The sequence below is a fragment of the Gasterosteus aculeatus genome, chromosome 18 (assembly GCF_964276395.1).
Source record: "Gasterosteus aculeatus chromosome 18, fGasAcu3.hap1.1, whole genome shotgun sequence".
NCBI classification, from domain to species: domain Eukaryota; kingdom Metazoa; phylum Chordata; class Actinopteri; order Perciformes; family Gasterosteidae; genus Gasterosteus; species Gasterosteus aculeatus.
The window spans coordinates 6,956,614-6,977,265 of NC_135706.1; the positions used below are offsets into that span (position 1 = coordinate 6,956,614).

Sequence of the window (20,652 nt, forward strand, 5' to 3'; positions counted from 1 at the left end):
CAAACTAAAAGCCTGAATGATTAACTGTACCTTAACCATGAAGCGGTTTCGTTGAAATACGCATTGCTCTTTCAAATACTACTATAACCACTACGAATATTACTAGTACTTCTAGTAGAACTACAACTGATACTTCTACTACCATACTACTAGTATTTCTACTGCTATTAATACTACAACTACTACTAATGTTATTAAAAATACTACTATGGCTAATAGTATCAGTATTCCAGCTGTTTCTACTGCTATTGATACTAAACCGACTTCTACTGCTAGTACTAATACCCAAATTACAACTAACATTACTACAAACAATTTTAAACCTCTTTTTATTCATCTCAGCTTTTGTTATTTCTGTACTTTTTAAAATTCATTTAAGCTCCTGCAACTTCTGTTTTGCAATATTTCACATTTATTTCAGCTGTTTTCATTTCTGCTTTTTCAGCAAATCTATTGAAATTCCTTTCAGCTTCTCCCATTTCTGTATTTTCAACTATTTCAAATTAATTTCAGCTTTTCTAATATCTTTTATTTCAGCAAATGTATTCAAATTCCCTTCAACTTTCTGTATTTTCAGCTATTTTCAAATATTCAGCAAATGTACTCAAATTCCATTCAACTTTCTGTATTTTCAGCTATTTTTAAATATTCAGCAAATGTATTCAAATTCTCTTCAACTTTCTGTATTTTCAGCTATTTTCAAATATTCAGCAAATGTACTCAAATTCCCTTCAACTTTCTGTATTTTCAGCTATTTTTAAATATTCAGCAAATGTATTCAAATTCCCTTCAACTTTCTGTATTTTCAGCTATTTTCAAATATTCAGCAAATGTACTCAAATTCCCTTCAACTTTCTGTATTTTCAGCTATTTTTAAATATTCAGCAAATGTATTCAAATTCCCTTCAACTTTCTGTATTTTCAGCTATTTTTAAATATTCAGTGCAGCTTTCAGCTTTTTGTATTCCAACGCATTTTCAGCAGGAAATGCTTTTTCTAGTTTCTTCATCTTCAACTTCTATTTCTTCCGCGCCACCTTTCAACTCCTTCACACTTTCAGCTATTAAAATCCTTCAAATATTAAAATGTTCAGCTCCTTTCTGGCTTGAGGGCTATGACTTTTCAGCTTTCTACCTCTTAAGCTTGAATTTATATAAATCAATAATCATTAATATTTTAACATAGTTTTCAAATGGAGTTTGTTTTCAAATCCTCCTTAAACTTCTTCAACTTTCAGATTTTTCAGCTTCGCAAATCTTTCAGCTACAGACACCATTTCAATTCTCAAATGTTCACACAAGTCTCAACTATTTTATGAAAAAAACTGCTTCTTGATATCTATTGTACTTTTTTCATAATCACTGATTATGTTTCACTAGTTCTTCGCTCCGTTTCTGACTTTTACATGAGTGTGTATTGCGTCTGCTAGAGTGGAGAGCTCGAGGCTAGAGTGTGGGGCAGCGCAGAAATCTGGTTAAAAAAATATGGAACTTCTGTCCTTGCAGCCAAAGTATACACCCTAGAGGCTTCATTTCTTCAGATTAATGAGGGCATGGTTGTGCTGATTGGATTAATGTGTTCATGGAATCCCAGAGTTTTTTAGTTTTGGCGCAAGGAGTGTTTGAGTGACACAACCTCTGCCAAAAGCCCCATAGGCTCCAATACAAATCTGCCGACATATTTCTCACAAAAATCCACAAGGTACACGTTCTGTCAACGGCCATAGGAGCCGTATTCATTACCGGACAGACATAAAAACACATCCACGCGTTCGGTAGAGTCTTGGGTCTCATACAAACGCCGTATTTTTTAGATAGCTGTTATAGTTTTGCGCTGGTTCTCATTTGTGTGAGGTGTGGATTCTGTGTAACTTGCTGCCATGTCTCTGTCTTTTGCAGCAGATCGTTAATGAGCCCAGGTGCGCCGTTGTCGTGGTTACGAGCACTCACATGCTGTAGGATCTGTCTGTGACTCACAGCTGCTCCTTGTGACCTGATTAGTGGAGTCACATGACGCAGCTATGCTTTCTGTCAACAGACCAATATGATAAAGACACTCGCCCCCCCTCCCCCCTCCACCCTGACCTCTTCTCACTGTTAATCACTCTCAGTCAGTCAGTCTGTCTAATTCTCCTCCCCTCTCCCTCTCTCTCTTCCTCACCACCATTCCCTTCCTCACCCTCTCACCCTCCCTCCCTCTATCTACACCCCCCCACCCCACCCAATCCAATAGGTGCGCCGTTTTCGTGGTTACTCGCTCACACGCTGCAGGATCTCTGTCTGTGGCTCAAAGCTGCTCCTATGACCTGATTAGTGGAGTCACATGACGCAGCTATGCTTTCTGTCAACAGACCAATATGATAAAGACACTCGCCCCCCCTCCCCCCTCCACCCTGACCTCTTCTCACTGTTAATCACTCAGTCAGTCAGTATGTCTAATTCTCCTCCCCTCTCCCTCTCTATCTCTTCGTCACCACCATTCCCTTCCTCACCCTCTCACCCTCTATCTACACCCCCCCACCCCACCCAATCCAATAATTTCAAAATAAAAGCCCCATGGAGGGAATTTTTACTGTAATGTCTGTGATGAGGCCTATTAATTAAAAACTTTTAAGTGTGAATAACAAACATTCTGTCTCCCACTACGAATATTACTCGTACTTCTAGTACTACAACTGATACTTCTACTACCATACTACTAGTATTTCTACTGCTATTAATACTACAACTACTACTAATGTTATTACAAATACTACTATGGCTAATAGTATTCCAGCTGTTTCTACTGCTATTGATACTAAACCTACTATTACTGCTTATACTGCTAGTACTACTAACACCACAATTATAACTAATACTACTACTAATATTACTACAAACAATTTTAAACAAATTTAAGCTCCTGCAACTTCTGTTTTTAGAAAATCTATTGAAATTCAGCTTCCCCACTTCCTGTATTTTCAGCAGTTCTTTAAAATAATTTCAGCTATTCTTATGCCTCTATCAACAGCAATTTTTTAATACTCATTTCTGTATTTTTTTGCAATATTTCAAATGTATTTCAGCTGTTTTCATTTCTGCTTTTTCAGCAAATCTATTGAAATTCCTTTCAGCTTCTCCCATTTCTGTATTTTTAGCAATTTCAAATTCATTTCAGCTTTTCAGCAAATGTATTCAAATTCCCTTCAACTTTCTGTATTTTCAGCTATTTTTAAATATTCAGTGCAGCGTTCAGCTTTTTGCATTCCAACGCATTTTCAGCAGGAAATGCCTTTTCTAGTTCCGACTTATTATTCTATTTCTTCCGCGCCCCCTTTCAACTCCTTCACATTTTCAGCTATTAAAATCCTTCAAATATTAAAATGTTCAGCTCCTTTCTGGCTTGAGGGCTATGACTTTTCAGCTTTCTACCTCTTATGCTTGAATTTATATAAATCAATAATCATTAATATTTTAACATGGTTTTCAAATGGAGTTTGCTTTCAAATCCTCCTAAACTTCTTCAACTTTCAGATTTTTCAGCTTTGCAAATATTTCAGCTACAGACACCATTTAAACTTTTAAATGTTGACACAAGTCTTAACTATTTTATGAAAAAAACTGCTTCTTGATATCTATTGTACTTTTTTCATAATCACTGATTATGTTTCACTAGTTCTTCGCTCCGTTTCTGACTTTTACATGAGTGTGTATTGCGTCTGCTAGAGGGGAGAGCTCGAGGCTAGAGTGTGGGGCATCGCAGGAATCTGGTTAAAAAAATATGGAACTTCTGTCCTTGCAGCCAAAGTATACACTCTAGAGGCTTCATTTCTTCAGATTAATGAGGGTATGGTTGTGCTGATTGGATTAATGCGTTCATGGAATCCCAGAGTTCTTTAGTTTTGGCGCAAGGAGTGTTAGAGTGACACAACCTCTGCCAAAAGCCCCATAGGCTCCAATACAAATCTGCCGACATATTTCTCACAAAAATCCACAAGGTACACGTTTTGTCAACGGCCATAGGAGCCGTATTTATTACCGGACAGACATAAAAAGCACATCCACGCGTTCGGTAGAGTCTTGGGTCTCATAAAAACGCCGTATTTTTTAGATAGCTGTTATAGTTTTGCGCTGGTTCTCATTTGTTTGAGGTGTGGATTCTGTGTAACTTGCTGCCATGTCTCTGTCTTTTGCAGCAGATCGTTAATGATCACAGGTGCGCCGTTGTCGTGGTTACGAGCACTCACACGCTGCAGGATCTGTCTGTGACTCACAGCTGCTCCTATGACCTGATTAGTGGAGTCACATGACGCAGCTATGCTTTCTGTCAACAGACCAATATGATAAAGACACTCGCCCCCCCTCCCCCCTCCACCCTGACCTCTTCTCACTGTTAATCACTCAGTCAGTCAGTCTGTCTATTTCTCCTCCTCTCTCTCTCTCCCTCTCATTCTCCCCCTCTCCCTTTCTCCCTTTCTCCCTCTCCCTTCCTCCCCCTCTTTCTTCCCCCCCCCCACTCTTTCTCCCTTCCTCCTCCTCTCGTTCCATTCCTCCCTCTCTCCCTTCCTCACTTTCTCTCCCTTTCTCGCTCTTCCTCCCTCCCTCTCTTTCACCTTTGCTCTCTCTAGTGTCCTTCTACCTTCCCCAATGCCAACATTTCAAAATATAACCCCCATGGAGGGAATTCTTACTGTAATGTTTTTGATGAGGCCTATCGATTGATAACGTCATAGTTTGAACGACACATAATATAAAATGTATAAATATTATACTGAATTACCTGTGAGGGTGACAGAAATAAGATGTCAGTGTTATTTACTGCTTTTTTAGTGCTGGAATAAATTATACCCAACTGCAAGGTACTAATGCTTTTGATTCCCCTTTTTATTAACTAATACTTGAATGTTTGCTGAAATTGATTGGATGGCCCTATAGGAAGTGTTCCACCAGCCATCATTGCTAAAGGGATAAGAAACCTCTACTGAAAATAAGTCACATACAGCATTCAAAATGAACAGTAACGGACAACATTGCTACGGTTGAATATTTATTGCAACAAATAACAATTATAAACAAGCGTAAAAAAACAATTGAACATAAGTAACAAGTCAAAACAAAATGAACACATAACTAATACATTATGAACACAATCTTATAAACATATACATTTTATAACAGTAGAAATTTTAATTTTTCGCCACTTCAATCGCCTGCACCTTGTTTCCTGTCATTTTAATTTGAACTTTTATGACGGGTTCAATCATGACAAGTTCGATTGGCTCCCACAATCTCTCCTCAATTAAGACGGTACGGCCGTCTTCTAGGAGAAGGTTGAGGTTCCCCGGATCTCCCTCAATCTCCATCACCCCGAGTGCCCCCACGATGTCCTCTGAGCGTACCTCCTTTTGAGAGAAAAGTAGACATTATCCTGCTGTCAGCCACAATCCAGAGCAATCATTATCGTTTTTAAGCAGGCAAATAAAATAACCCCAGCACGGAGGCATTGCATTATAATTTATTCAACTTTTTTTTAAATAGCCACTTCAAATTTAACATCACCCAATCAAACTTTGCTGTTGAAGCCAGATAGTGTAAAGATTGTCTAAAAAGTTTGTTTCAATTTCATAAAAAAACAAGTAGGCCTACCTCGATGGTGGAAAAGTTTGTGGACTGGAGTCTGAGCCCATAGTTAGACCTTCCAGCTTTAAGATGGGAAACTTTAATGTGGGCCCCCACCTGCAGCTGCCATACGGCCGCCTCCCTCCAGAAACACAGAGACATCTGTGATTCCCCCTGTAGAAGGTAATGTGAAATAATATTTTAATTACTTTAATTCTCTTTCTTTCTCTCTCTCTCTCTCTCTCTCTCTCTCTCTCTCTATATATATATATATATATATATATATATATATATATAGAGAGAGAGAGAGAGAGATTATATATATATAGATTATATATATATATATGTGTCTGAGGACTCTTATGAAGGCAAATCACTGTCAAAATAAATCCATATCAAACATTCGCGGGCAAAAGTCCATCTCGCGCAGCAAAAGTTGGCGAATGTTTCATGTGTGCGCGAGCATGGATTTTTGCCCGCAAATGTTTGATATGGATTTGGATTTTTGACAGTTATTTGCCTTCATACGATATATGTAGCGTAATTACTCAGCTATCTAAATTAATAAATGCATTTTATTATATATATGTATGTATGAATGAAGTGGACTGCCTACCTGCTGCATCGTGACGTTGCGCAATGGAACGACGTCTCTCCCTGTCGTGACTTCTTTTAAAGCTGACAGCTGAACAAAATGGATGTTTCAGTTAATTGACATTTTATACCAATTTGCAGCTAATATTAAACCTGTTTCCTTTTTAAACCACCTTGGGCTGAAACTTAATTTACCTCGACCACCTCGCCCTCCACGGTTATCAGGCCCCTGGCTTCCCGGCAGGTGCTCAGCGGAGTCAGTGGAGAGGGGGGGTGTATTAGAAGCTCTGCTTCCCGTTTGAGCGCTGCACTGAGCGCTATAGGAGCGCTCCTAAAGAACAGCGTGTCCTTAGTTATATTTAATTGATATGGGGGGGACTGCCCTCTCAGGGACAGCCCCTTCACATTATAACTGCCACCCTCCTTAAATCTTTTTCCAAACTCCTCGAATACAGTGACCTTGGCCACTGAATCCCCATCTGTTAGTGCGGCCAGAATATTCATTTTAGTCTGTGCTGGTCTCGCACCATTTGCGTCAAACTCCCAGGCCACCACCCTGGGCTGCTCCACCACCAACACCACACATAGGTGGATTGGCGGGGGGCGAAAATAGGGTGTTGGAGGCTTTGTTGTCAAAAGCGTCTTTAATGCCATTCTGAAATATTAAAATAAACACAAAGCATTAAGAAAAAGCTATGTAGTAGGTTAGTACACATTATTCTCTAAAACGTTTCTTTTATTTCATATTGTGTTGCTTCATTAGTATATGGTTATCACAAACGTATAAGGTTAATATATTGTATTAAAGAGAGCATTACGTTTGCCTAAAACGCTAAACTGCATTAAAAAATTGATGACCACTATTTGGAAATCGCTTTTGCTAACCAAGATAATCTATCCAACCGCTACCTTAAACATTTTAAACAACTCTAGTCACTTAATTGTTTCTTTTGTTAAAAAGGGTTATACTTATTGGGTTATACAATATAAATACTCAATTAATGTCAGTTATTCTTCATATTCTTCATTTTCTTATCCCATTTAGAGAGGAACAAACTTACTTCTCTGTCAGCTTTCACAGGACTGAGGCAAATCACCGACTTTTGCTTGCACGAGATGGACTTTTGCCCGCGAAATTTTTATATGGATTTTTGACAGTGATTTTGACAGTGATGAGTTCAAAAGCGCTCCGATGATGTCGGATATAATGGCTGATGACGTAAGTGTTTGCCTGATACACCGCGTAGGAGCTTAATGTTGCTATTTCCAAAACTAGATTTAACAAGGTAATAGTGTCACGAATTAGTCTCGTATTATGTACTAAAAAATCATTAGTGAATTCATATTATGCCTTAGGAAAACATTACTTAATCAACTTTTCACATTTCAAGAATTAACCACATGTATTGACCATATCTTGTTGTCAATTTATCACCTTATACTATAGTATCTCGCTGATGATACGAGTGCTCTTAAAGGACAACTATAGATTTAATAAAATGCATTATGACAGCTGAGGAATTAGGCTTTGAGGTTTGTTTGGTACAGTTTCTATCGAACCGGGAATTTGTAGAGCGTAATGTCCAAATGTTCCTGAATGCATCAATCAAATCTAACGTCACATCAACGCATCTCCGTCAAATTCCTCTGAAGTCTTGACCGGTAAGTACCGCTGAGCCGCGGGTCTAAGGGCTCATAGTTTGGATGGTGTAATGACAGTTATATAGTTGTGAAACGGCGTTGTCGTCCGTTTGTAACCCGTGCAGTATGTGTACACTAATGAAAGAGTGAAATATTCCCTGTGTATGACAACGCCAAAACGTGGCTAACAATAGCATAGCCGCTAAGCTAACTCGGTTAGCTAACTAACTTTTCAGTTAATATGGATACAGTCTGCGTTAGCCTTTATGTTATCGTGGTTTAACGTTAAGTCACGGGTTCATTTGTGTGCCGTATGAGGGAAATATTTCGTCTATTAGTGTCATAGTTCATTATAAGGAAGGAAGCGATTTAAATTCATTCGTAACGTTTATTAAGCAATAAGGTACTCGAGGCTGTACATAAAGTACTGCCTCGAGTACCTCATTGCTGATACTAACGGTCGGTCAAACCGTTACTCTTAGTGCGCAGTGATATGGAACAAGAACTGTACGTCACTCAATGATGTGCACCACGTGACTCACGGTCAACCAATCAGAGCGCTGCATTTCATCTACAGTATTATAACACGAGATAATGCTGACTTAAAGTATGTTCATTGACAAATTGGTTAAAATTGCAAGGGTTTTGTAGGTGTGTTGACTAGTTTGTTGGCATTAGCTACTAGTTAGCTGGTTAGCGTTACTTTGCTCGCTGCCAAATTAGTCAGCCAGCTGATGAAATTGCCACGGCCTATTTTTAGCATTAGGCCTACGTAGAAGTTAGCATGTGGTAACCACGGGAATATTTCACTCCTCCATTCATGTCTGAATTATGGATAAGTTACAAATCCGATGTCAATAGCATTTAAAGTAGTTTGTCTTTTGAGAAACATAATTAACTATGTTGGTAATATGGAACAGCGGTAATCTACTTCTCTCTCTATGTAATAATTTCCTATGGTGTTTTGTTTAAAGGCTGAAAGTTTGAACCTTCTTAATGTCAGTTTGTCATATTGTTTCCTCTCTTAGACAACAGAGCATCCTCCTTATCTGCATTGTGTTTGGTAAGTTACAGAAATAGCTAACACTACGACACAACTATACTGCATACGTATATGACATACGTAGATCTTTTCAATTTATTAAAAAGAACATTTACATTGTATTTTGTGGATGGTTGCCACATATCATTATTGAAATTGTTGATGTATTTTTTGTTTGTGTTTCTTTATCAGTTGAATAGTTAATACTTGAAATGGGAAACGTTTTTAATAGTCTATATTGTTTATTTTTATTGAGGAATTAAGTGATTAAAAGATAGTACGTTTGAGAAGGTGGAATCAGAGAGTTTTACATTTCTTTCTTTAATTTCATACAGCTATTGCAGCTATCAAACTAATTGCCCCAGCTCTGATTATATGTACCATACTATAGAGCCATTTTAATTATTAAAGTCCCCGAGAGGCATTAACACATATTGAAATAATATATTCAATATGTATGTTCATTATTTGTTGTCTTGTTGACATCAGTCAGTATTGCCACAAATCTGCCACACTGCAATGAATATTTATATTCTTTATATTACTTTTGTGAAAATTGTGATTTTTCAATGAGACAAAAATGATCAATAAGGAAATACATTGAAAGTACATTTTAAATAAACTGAACTGAAAATTTCTCCTTTTCTCTCCCTCTCTTCATCCGTCACCCTCCTCGTCCTCCTGCCGACTCGCCTTTTCTATCTTGAACGGCAGACCATAACGGCTGGTGACTCTAAAGTGCAAGTTCACACATCAATTCAGATATTGCTGTAAGTAAACGCCAGCCCCCCGTGACCCTGTGTGCAGGATAAGCGGTTTGACAATGAATGTATGGATGGTTCAGAGTTTAGTATGCCTTCTCATCATAATAATCTGTCTCGAAACCCTCATTGAGTTCTCTTTCTTTCTGCCTCCTCTTCCCTGTCTAACTGCAGCCTGCCAGTATTGGTGACTCCTTGGATATTTGACAGTAAGTTCTCACATATGATTGCCAACTGGATGCACTTTCTTAAAACATTTAGTTGTAATGAATCACTGATGGCTGAGCTGCATTGCCTGTGTGAGCAGCATGCGTGTGTTGCTCAACCTCTTGGTTTTATTTTCGGCACGTATGTTAGCAGCTTTGTGTCAGCTGTGTCTTCTTTGAGGGCTGTTGTTACTCTGGTGCTCTCTGCCCCGCTGCTGCGAGCGCCACACGGACATATTCGCAACATAGTAATGTCAGTGTGGGACTGCTGTGCGTAGAAAAATAAATAAATAATAATATATATACATTTTTAAATGGCACACTTTTTCAGGGGAGGGTGGAGTTATTTCAGGGGGGAGGCGCGCCCCCCTCTTATAATGGTAGGGGAAACACTGTATTGTGTTACGGGTTCTGCTTGGTTCACAGAGCGTAAAAAAAATATTCTCAGGGCTTTACAATGCGTGCACTTACAGCATCACGGGGGCCCCACATCGGCTCAGGAATCATTGTTGACAGTTCTTGATGTACAACCAACAGCTTTAGCCTTCTACAGTTTTGATGTCCCTCTGTCAACGTTTTCCAAGAGAATAGTCTATAATTAATTAAATCAACACTCAATAAGTGTCTGCCAGCATATATATATGTTACGGTTAGATGACACCTTCAATGATCCAGTGGTGGTAGAAGATTGTCTAACGGATGTTTTTCTTGTGTCTTGCAGGTGTCCTGGTGTCCAGCATCTCTCCTCCTCTATCCCATTGGCTCTCTGTCTCTCCTATACCTTGTATCCACTCTGTCTACAATTTGATAACTCTAGCTTTCCTGTCAAATCTACCGCTCTGTCTGATTTTGGAAACTCTATCTTTGTATCCCTCTTCTATCCCACTCTATCTGTATACATAAGCCTAAAAACCCTGATATTCTGAAACCTGAACCCTGAAACCTGAACCTAAGGTTATTGCAACCTGTCTGAACAGAACTCTGAGAGTATCTCCACTCTCCCGCTCTCTGTCTCTCCTCTGAACACTCACTCACCCGGGTTATTGGTACCTGATCTACCTTTTTGAATGATCTGAGAGATTCTCTTCTCTCACTCTCACCTCTCTCCTATCAACTCCTATATTTATACAATACTATTACTGTTTTTACTAATTTGACAAAACATTTGAAATTTACTATTAATGAGATTAACAAAATTTGCCTGAACAAAGAATTGAAAAGTTAATTCAGAAGCTGAAAAAAACATAAAGTACAAATCTTTTTGTTATAATTGAAAAAACTACACCTTGATCCAAAGAATTGTATTGTAAAAAAGTACTCTTTATAATTGAATCAGGTAGATTTCCTGATACACTATTTGCAAAAGTGCATTGAATTAACATAATTAAAGACAACTGCACTCTGATATATAATAAAATACATAACTTACAAATCCATATTAGAGAAGTGTATTTGCTCCTGATCGCTGTTGCTGTGCACCTGTTGGTTTGTACTCAAAGGTTTGTTTTGTGAGCAAACACTGTTGTTAACTTGATTAGTCTACGTACAAGGAGAAATAATCCCGCTACATGCATTGTATCAATTATACCTAATTAATGAATACATAATTTTTTCTTATAAACTTACATTGTGCATATCAGTGTTTTGTTGTTTATACTGAAATAAAACACAGACGTCAACCAGGAGGAAGTGGATTCATCAGGAGTGGCTGTTTCCTGCTGATCCAACGTTCTTCAGAAGCATCCATCTGTCATTACACTCCCACAACAACTGCTCCTGAATATAAACAATAGCCTAATGAAGTATTAAGATAATTTCTACCAGTAAATTTAGCCATTTGAAATCTGAAGGGCCCTTTCAGTCAGCTGCTTTCACTCAACTGCTTCCAAGTTGTGTGTTTGTGGTAGACTTCAGTTTTTACATTGATTATATATTTCCACAGATAAGTCAAGGTCTCAGTAAGCAATATCTATTACATATTAAATACCATCGGCCACTTTAGTACATGGTACTTTATTTACGCAGGCAGACATACTAAGACCTGATTGCAGTATTCAAATCTAGAAGTGCTTTGTCTAGACCCTCATATATTAGAATACGTCAGCTGGATAATTTCATTGTGTTTTTTATATTAAAACTATAAAATAATCTTTCAGGTTGCTGTCACTGAATTTGACGTTCAAATATAATATATTTATCTATATTGAAAAGTGTTATTTATTCATGTTTTGAAAAGCGTAAGCCCAAACCGAGTTAATTTTTCATTCATAATTGTTTTTGATTTATAGCAGCAAGCAGGTTTAATCCATCTTCAAATCCTTGTTCGTTAAAAGTAATATTTTACTTATTGCATTTAATATCTTGGTTTTGTACATTTGTGGTTTTGAAACATCAACAATGCCAAGGAAGAGTAAGAGGTCACAAGCTCAGAGCCTCCGCTGGCAGCGGCCCAATGAGAATCCCTGTGCAACAACGACTGAAGGAACAGAATGTGTTGGTCCTGAGAGCAGTGAAGAGGTAAAGATGTCTGCAGAGTGTAAACGTGTGGAGCAGGAAGTTCAGCCCGATGCATCTTATGCAGATGCTGTAAAGAGACGACAGCACAGTGATGATCCATGTGTAGCAGGACCTTCTAATGTGCACCAGGTGAACCAGAGATGTCAGCCTGATGCTTCGTGCATACCACGGGTTTCAGATACTATAAAGAGAGGACAAGCCAGTAAAGAACCATGTGCAGCAGGACCTTCTAATGCAGACCGTGTAGACCCTGGAGATCAGCCTTCGGAACAACATGTCCGTGCATCCCACAGCCAGGCTTCTATCAGATACGGCAGATCCAGAAATCGGCAGTGCACCTGTAACTCACTGACTTTTCTTGCGTTCCTCCATGAGAATGAAAGCATCACCAGAGCAGACCTGGACCATGTTTTGGATAAAGGTAACACGATGTATAGAGAGACCAGGAAACAAGTCACTAATCAAATCTATCTGACCACCGACGAGCTCACTGATGAAGTTCCTGCACGCAGCGCTACACACCATGCAGACATGACTCAGCTTTCAAGGTACGGCACATTAGGAGAACCTTTACCTGGAGCTGTGGACAGCTTTCTGGACCTGGAGTCAGGACTCAGCTGCTTGTTGTCAGATGTGAAGTACGCTCTGCTGTTGATGAGACTCTTGTGTATCGCAGTGTTCAGAACCAAGTCGGGCAGATACGGTTTCTTTGACCCACACTCCAGAACAGCCAGAGGTTTGCCCCTACCAGCCGGTTCACGCACACCAGGTACTGCTGTCATGGTGACATTCTCACGTCTCAGTGACATGATTGACAGGCTCAAGAAGTCCCACAGAATGATGGACACACAGTCCTCCTGTAACTATGAGTTAAAGCCTGTGGAGTTCTACAATGTGAACACAGTCAACCTGAACGGTGGTCTCCCAAACACAGACTGCAGACCTACAGCTGTCCCTGTGGGTGAATCAAACTCACCTACAGCCACTGATCAGACCAGTTCACCTGAAATGACTCCTCACACTCCAGCTGTAAATCAACCAGAGGTCTTCATCACAACATCATCACATGATGCTCCTCACACTGAATCAGAATCAACTGCTCAAGTGATAAACCCTGTTCTCAGTGATCCATCTGACGACATATTGACAGCAGAGTCCAGTGACATCATCTTCACATCATCGGTGAGACAACAAGATGTCATAAACTCCAATGAACCAGAACTGTCAAGTCAATCCACTTTCCTTCCATCACATGATGCTTCTCTCAATGAACCAAGTATTTCTTCCTCAGTAGAAAATACTGTTGCCAGTGATCTATCTGATGTTCTATTACAGGGAATCTCATGCAAACTGACAAAGTGCGATAAAAACAAAAGGAGAAAAATTAAGAGAAGACTGATGATCTCAGAGAAAACTCAACAAAGACAAGAGAGTAAAAAAAGGAAAGAAAGGGAAAAGTATGCTTCAAATAAAGCATTTAAAACAGAAAAAAAATCTCGTGCAAAAAGCAAATATCAGAACAACCCTGAATTTAGACAAAAGAAAATCAATAATACAAGAGACAACGTTGACTTCAAGCAAAAACGGAAAGAGTACATTTCCTCCCGGTACAGAAAAGATGCTGATTTTAGACAGAAAAAAAAACAGATCTTGGTCTCTCGTTACAGAAATAATCCTGAATTTAGAGAGAAACAAAAACAAATCTTGGTCTCTCGTTACAGAAACAATCCAGAATTTAGAAAGAAACAAAAACAGCACTATACGGACCGCTACCGAGACAGTGCTGAGTTTAGAAAGGGAAAAAAACTGTACTTCACTGCTTTTTATAAAAACAGCATTGATTTTAGACAAAAGAAGAGATCTCACATTATTCAGCGATACGCTCATGACCAGGCGTTCAGGCTCAGACACAAACAACTAATGAAACAACGAATGAAAGACAGATATAAAAACAATCCTACATATAAGAGTATGCAGAACATGAGATGTGCCATGAAAATAAAAAGGAAATACAGACAGATAAATAAACCAATAGAAGAAAAAGACAACAGTTTGATCAAAGAGGCCATATCTGTTTTCAGGTCACAAATAAAGTCCGGTCCCACTTATGTTTGCACCGTCTGTCACAAAGCATCATTTCCAAACCAAGTGAAACCCTGTAAAAGGTTAAACTATGTACGAAATCCAGACGTGGTTGCAGCATGCCTGACAGGAAAGTACGTCCATGTGTGTGATGACCAGTGCAGAGATGAACAGCAGTGTAATGTGCCTGATGAGAGAAAGGAAGAGTGGATCTGTCACACCTGCCACAATCATCTTAAAGATGGAGTCATGCCGACACTCGCTGTAGCCAACAACTTGGAGCTCGCTGACATTCCACCTGAACTGTGTGACCTCAACATATTGGAGAGACATCTCATAGCCAAGTGCATAGCGTTTGCAAAGATCGTTCCTCTTCCCAAAGGACGCCAGAGAGCGATACATGGCAACGTGGTTTGTGTCCCGTCTGAGGTGCAGGAAACAGTGGAAGCGTTACCCAGACTGAGAAGTGAGTCTCAAGTGATGAGAGTAAAGCTGAAGAGACGATTGTGTTACAGAGGACATCAGCTGTTCCAGACTGTCACCTGGTCTAAACTAGTGCAGGCGCTGCATAAACTCAAACGCATTCATCCACAATATCAGGACATCACTATCAGAGATGAGGCCGAGCTTTGTGACCCAACACTTCCTGATGAAGATGAGGATGATGATGAGGATGCCACTATGGATGACAACGACTATGATGATGCTGATTTAAAGGAAATTGACATGTGTGAGAAAAGTGCACTGTGTGAGACAGAAACTGAGCTTGATGGAGAGCAGGATGTTGACATGTTGTCTTGTGATGGTGAACAACCAGAGCAGCAAAGAGATGATAAAGAACAGGAAGGTGACATGCCTAACGGTGGTTTTGCTCTAGAATCATGTCTTCAGCCGTGTGATGTTTCAGAGGAGATCTTATGTTTCAGTGAAGGAATCTACTCTGTTGCCCCTGCAGAAAGTAACAGTCCAGTTGGTTTCTTCAAAACTCCTAAACTTGAGGCGATGGCTTTCCCTGTGCAGTTCCCTACAGGCCAAAACACACTGGATGAAGGGAGACGTATGAAAGTAACACCCAGCAGTTATTTCAAAGCGAGGCTCTTCTGTGTTGATGATCGTTTCGCCAGAGATACAAACTACTTGTTCTTTGCTCAGTTTGTGACTGAAATACACTTGGCCACATCCAGCATGACGATACAGTTGAGGAAAGGAAAGCCAATGACTCGAGATGGACGAAAAATAACGTCTGGTATGCTGCAAAACAAACGAGAGGTAGAGAAACTGGTGAGGAACAAAGATGCAGTCAGATTCATGCAGCCGCTGAGAGGAACACCAGCCTACTGGGAGAAAACCACACGAGACCTTTTTGCCATGATCAGACAGTTGGGAACTCCCACATTCTTTTGTACATTTTCTGCAGCTGAGATGCGTTGGCCTGAAGTGATTGAGGCAATAAAAAGACAGCAAGGTGAGGAGGTGAACTTTGAAGGGCTCGACTGGTCAGCAAAGTGTGACATTCTGAGAAGCAATCCCGTGACAACAATGCGCATGTTTGATAAGCGTGTTGAGGCCTTATTCAGAGATGTGCTCTTATCTCCTGCACAGCCTCTTGGCAAAGTCGTTGACTACTTTTACCGAGTTGAGTTTCAGCACAGAGGAAGTCCACACATTCACTGTCTCATATGGGTAGAAGGTGCGCCTGTGTTTGAGGAGGATGATGATAAGACTGTTTCGGATTTTGTGTCTAAATACATCACAGCTCAGCTACCTGACCAACTCACACAACCTGAACTGTACAAGAAGGTCACAGAGGTGCAAATACACAGCAAAAAACACTCACGGACGTGTTTCAGAAGTCCCAGCTCGGGTTGCAGATTTGGTTTTCCTAAACCACCATCCAGAAAGACAATGATATCAAGACCTGGTGAGGGCGTTGCTCCACTGCAACTGCAAATAGCAAAGTCCAAGCTCCAACCACTGAACTTGTTGCTGAATGAACCTGAAACTGCCTCACTCAGTTTGCAGCAGCTCCTCGTTAAATGCAACTTAACACTCCAAGAGTATGAAGGATGCCTCAATATCATCAACAAATCCAGTGCGGTGATCCTGAAACGTGAGCCAAAGGACTGCTGGGTAAATGGATATAATGCACATCTACTGGAGGCCTGGGATGCCAATATTGATGTCAGTTATATTCTCAATGCATATTCGTGCATCATGTATCTCACCAGCTACATCACCAAAAAGGAATCTGGACTTTCTGAGTACCTTAAAACAGTCATTGAAAACTCCACCAGAGACCACGTCAATGAATGTGATGAAATGAGGGAAATCATGCAGGCGTACTCTAAAAAGAGAGAGGTCAGTGCTCAGGAGTGTGTGACTCGTGCATGTGGAATTAACATGAAGAAGTGTTCACGTGGTGTCATATTCGTACCGACAGATGACAACGCACTGAAAATGAGTCGCCCCATGTCATACCTGGAGAACACAACATTAGAAAGTGTAAATGTGTGGATGACGTCTTTGACTGACAAATACAAATCCAGACCAGAAACGCCAGAGTTTGAGCAGATGTGTTTGGCTGATTTCGCAGCTACTTGCAGAATTGTCTACGGCCAGCAGAAAAAAGGAAAAGATGTGTTGCCTCTCCTCAATGACATGGGATTTGTGCAAAAGCGTAAAAACGATAAGCCTGCCATCATCAGATTTTACCGCTGCTCACAGGAAAAATATCCAGAGAAGTTCTATGGCACATTACTGAAACTGTACATTCCTCACCGATCAGACCTGGAACTGAAAAGACGGCATTTCCCCACGTACGAGTCCTTCTACAAGAGTGGTTGTGTCCAACTACCAGGTTCTGACCATCCTGAGTATGTCCGTCACATTGTGAAACGAAACAAAGACAAATATGAGAAAAACAGCGAGGACATTGAGAATGCAGTGGAAGAATTTGAACAGAACAGAGGAGTGATTGATGAATGGTGCAATCTGGCTCCAGAATCTGAAGTGGAAAGGTTGGAATGTATAGAAGAACTCGAGGCAAGAGAGCCAGATCATGAAAATGTTCAAGAAAATGTTCCAGAATACACTAATCAAGGTAATGCTGCAACAGAAGCCAGAGCCATCAGAGAGCCTCCGGCCTTTGACCCCACACTGCTACGACAAATGTATCAGAGCCTGAACCAGAAACAAGCATGTGTGTTCTATGCAGTTAGAGACTGGTGCGTAAAGCGTGTTTGTGGCCTAAATCCTGAGCAGTTTTTCTTTTATGTCAATGGTGGTGCTGGAACAGGAAAGTCACATCTCATTAAATGCATCTACTCAGAAGCATCTAAGATACTGTGCAAACTGCCCAGCAATTCTGAGGAGGTCGACATATCAAACCCCACGGTCCTGTTGACAGCTTTCACTGGAACTGCAGCCTTCAATATATCAGGATCAACACTGCACTCTCTGCTCAAGCTTCCACGAAGTCTGAAACCTCCATTTCAAGGACTTGGTAACCAACTGGATGAAGTCCGATCAGAACTTTTAAATGCTGAAATCCTCATCATTGATGAAGTGTCTATGGTGTCAAAGCCCCTGTTTGCTTATGTGGATGCAAGACTGAAACAGATCAAAGGTAGTCCCAAACCCTTTGGAGGAATGTCAGTAATAGCTGTGGGAGACTTTTATCAGCTACCACCAGTGCGACAGTCCAAGACCCTCTGTGTGTACGAGCCATGTGAGATTGACCTATGGCAGGAACACTTTCAGACAATCACCCTGACTGAGATTATGCGGCAGAAGGATGATGTTGCCTTTGCAGAGATGTTGAACCGGATCCGTGTGAAAGGAAAGTCATATGAGTTGTCTCAAGCAGACAGAGCCTTGTTGTCACAGACCATCACTGAACCATCACTTTGTCCACCTGATGTCCTGCACATCTTTGCAACTAATAAACAGGTTGATTCACACAACTCAGTGACATTAGCTCTGCTCCATTCTAATATCACCAACATCGATGCAGATGACTACAAGAAGGACCCACGAACTGGAAGAATGGCTCGACAAGCCCAACCATACAAAGGAAACAGAAATGAGTTACCAGACACACTAAACGTAGCTGAAGGTGCTCGAGTCATGCTCACCAGAAACATAGACGTGTCTGAGGGATTGGTGAATGGATCGTTTGCTACACTAGTCAGGGTAATAACCGCAGAACAGAGTGGTGTTGCACATGTCACTATGCTCGGGCTCAAGATGGATGATCAAACTGCTGGAAGGAATTACCGTAATAGAGCACCAGGCGGCCCTGATGATGTGGTGTACATAGAGAGAGCAGAGGACAATCTGAAACAGAAAGGAGTTGTACGCAGACAGTTTCCTGTTAGACTTGCCTTTGCCTGCACGATACACAAGGTTCAGGGTATGACGAGGACATCAGCTGTAGTGTCACTGAAACACATTTTTGAACCTGGCATGGCTTACGTAGCGATCAGTAGAGTGACCTCTCTCAGTGGACTGCACATGCTGGATCTGGATGAGAGTAAAATCTATGCCAACCCAGAAATCACTGGAGCCCTCGAGACCATGAGACAAGTTAACTTGGACGACATGATGCCTCTTCTTTGTATCAAAGAGACCTCGAGCAGACACGACACTCTGACCATTGTTCACCATAACACGGAAGGTTTGCCATCGCACATCATTGACATCAGGAGCCATCATGAACTGTGTCTTGCAGATGTTTTGTGTCTCACAGAAACTCACCTTCAAGGCTTCTTTGTTGCAGAGAGTCTCCATTTAGAGGGCTACAACATGTTCAAACGCAACAGACACCTGTCCTACACAAATGTTCCACAAATAGCCAACAGAGGTGGTGGTGGAGTTGCTGTTTATGTGAAAAGCCACATTCAGGTGCGTGAGAAACAGTACGTACATAATGTGACCGATCTTGAGTTTGTGGCTCTGAAGGTAGAAGCCCCAGTGAGAGCCCTGATTGCAGCTGTGTACAGACCTCCAGACTACAGTGTGAGATCATTCCTGTCCAACCTGGGGAGCCTGCTGGACTCATTGGAGATCATGGACTGTCAGCCCATCATTGTCTGTGGTGATTTCAACGAGAATCTCTTCTCCAACACTGGTAAGCCAATCCTTGAGCTCTTCCAGTCCAGAGGATTTACACAAGTCATCACTAATGCAACCACTGACAAGAACACACTGCTGGACCTCATTTTCATCTCTCAACCACAACGCTGTCTCCACTCTGGTGTGATGAGAACTTATTACAGTTATCACAACCCTGTTTACTGTGTCATGTCATCTAACAGTCCATAAAGGTATCAGGTGAGTTTTAAAGAAATATACAATGTACTTGTATATACATTGATTTAATACAATGCATGATTATACAGAGGAGGGGGATCCACCATACAGCCGTTTCCATCTTTCCACCACAGCAGGGCCTCCACTCTGGTACAGTAAAAAACATGTCACTTGTCACAATCATGTTTTCTGTCTACATTCCTCCAACAGGTCTTAAAATTGTCAGCTAAGATCAAAATCTACTGAGAATCATATAATTTTTTTAAACAATACCACATTGTAATTAGTCTGGGATTATGTAATCTTCAATGTAAAGAAAACTGAATCATCTGGTCAAACTAGTTGTTGCACTGTAATAAGATTGTAGAATGGGCTAATTTTAAGTGTTCACAATATTGGATAATATTATGGGTCATATCATTTTCCAGGTAACCATGTTAATTTTAGCAATATTTCTAACACATTCTGGCCTGTGCATTTATCAGGGTGGGTTTGGGTCAGGGTTGATAAATGCACAGGCCAAAACTCTTTCAGCAGCTGTGTACAATGTAAAATTCATTGTACACAGCTGCTGACATTTAGTTTAGCAGACGCACATCAGAAAGTATGTGTTCTAGATGTAACACATACTTTCTGATGCACCTACCAGCTGAAACCCCACACTTCCATCCCCATTAATTTTATTTTAATTACCCTGTGTTTTCTGTAGTGTTACGTTTCCTTTGTATTGAAAGCAGTCACAATTGTCATGTTTCCTATGTAGTGTTAAGTTTCCTTTGTATTGAAAGCAGTCACAATTGTCATGTTTCCTATGTAGTGTTAAGTTTCCTTTGTATTGAAATCAGACACAATTGTAATGTTCCCTATGTAGTGTTAAGTTTCCTTTGTATTGAAAGCAGACA

At 40.4% G+C, this 20,652-nt stretch overlaps 3 protein-coding genes across 3 annotated transcripts in view; 1 reads left to right on the forward strand and 2 right to left on the reverse strand.

Moving 5' to 3' along the window:
• Window positions 1-20,652, reverse strand: part of clu (clusterin) — a 94,906-nt gene that overhangs the window by 10,991 nt on the left and 63,263 nt on the right. The gene's annotated exons all lie outside the window — the stretch shown is intronic.
• On the reverse strand, window positions 5,016-6,984 carry LOC144389357 (uncharacterized). The gene is made up of 4 exons (XM_078093056.1): window positions 6,387-6,984; window positions 6,214-6,282; window positions 5,625-5,771; window positions 5,016-5,380 (listed from the first exon to the last, which is right to left on the reverse strand). The coding sequence occupies exons 1-4, from the start codon at window positions 6,843-6,845 to the stop codon at window positions 5,165-5,167; spliced, it is 891 nt and encodes a 296-aa protein (XP_077949182.1). The 5' UTR covers window positions 6,846-6,984; the 3' UTR covers window positions 5,016-5,164.
• On the forward strand, window positions 7,812-20,506 carry LOC120818062 (uncharacterized). The gene is made up of 4 exons (XM_078093050.1): window positions 7,812-8,895; window positions 9,589-9,644; window positions 9,810-9,844; window positions 10,563-20,506. The coding sequence occupies exon 4, from the start codon at window positions 12,239-12,241 to the stop codon at window positions 19,760-19,762; it is 7,524 nt and encodes a 2,507-aa protein (XP_077949176.1). The 5' UTR covers window positions 7,812-8,895; window positions 9,589-9,644; window positions 9,810-9,844; window positions 10,563-12,238; the 3' UTR covers window positions 19,763-20,506.

Coding starts and splice junctions, on each gene's coding strand:
- LOC144389357 (XM_078093056.1), bottom strand. CDS start 6,845: ATGGCATTAAAGACGCTTTTGACAACAAAGCCTCCAACACCCTATTTT. Junction 5,772..6,213: donor GCAACGTCACGATGCAGCAG/GTAGGCAGTCCA, acceptor TACCTTCTACAG/GGGGAATCACAGATGTCTCT. Junction 5,381..5,624: donor CAAACTTTTCCACCATCGAG/GTAGGCCTACTT, acceptor TTCTCTCAAAAG/GAGGTACGCTCAGAGGACAT.
- LOC120818062 (XM_078093050.1), top strand. CDS start 12,239: ATGCCAAGGAAGAGTAAGAGGTCACAAGCTCAGAGCCTCCGCTGGCAG.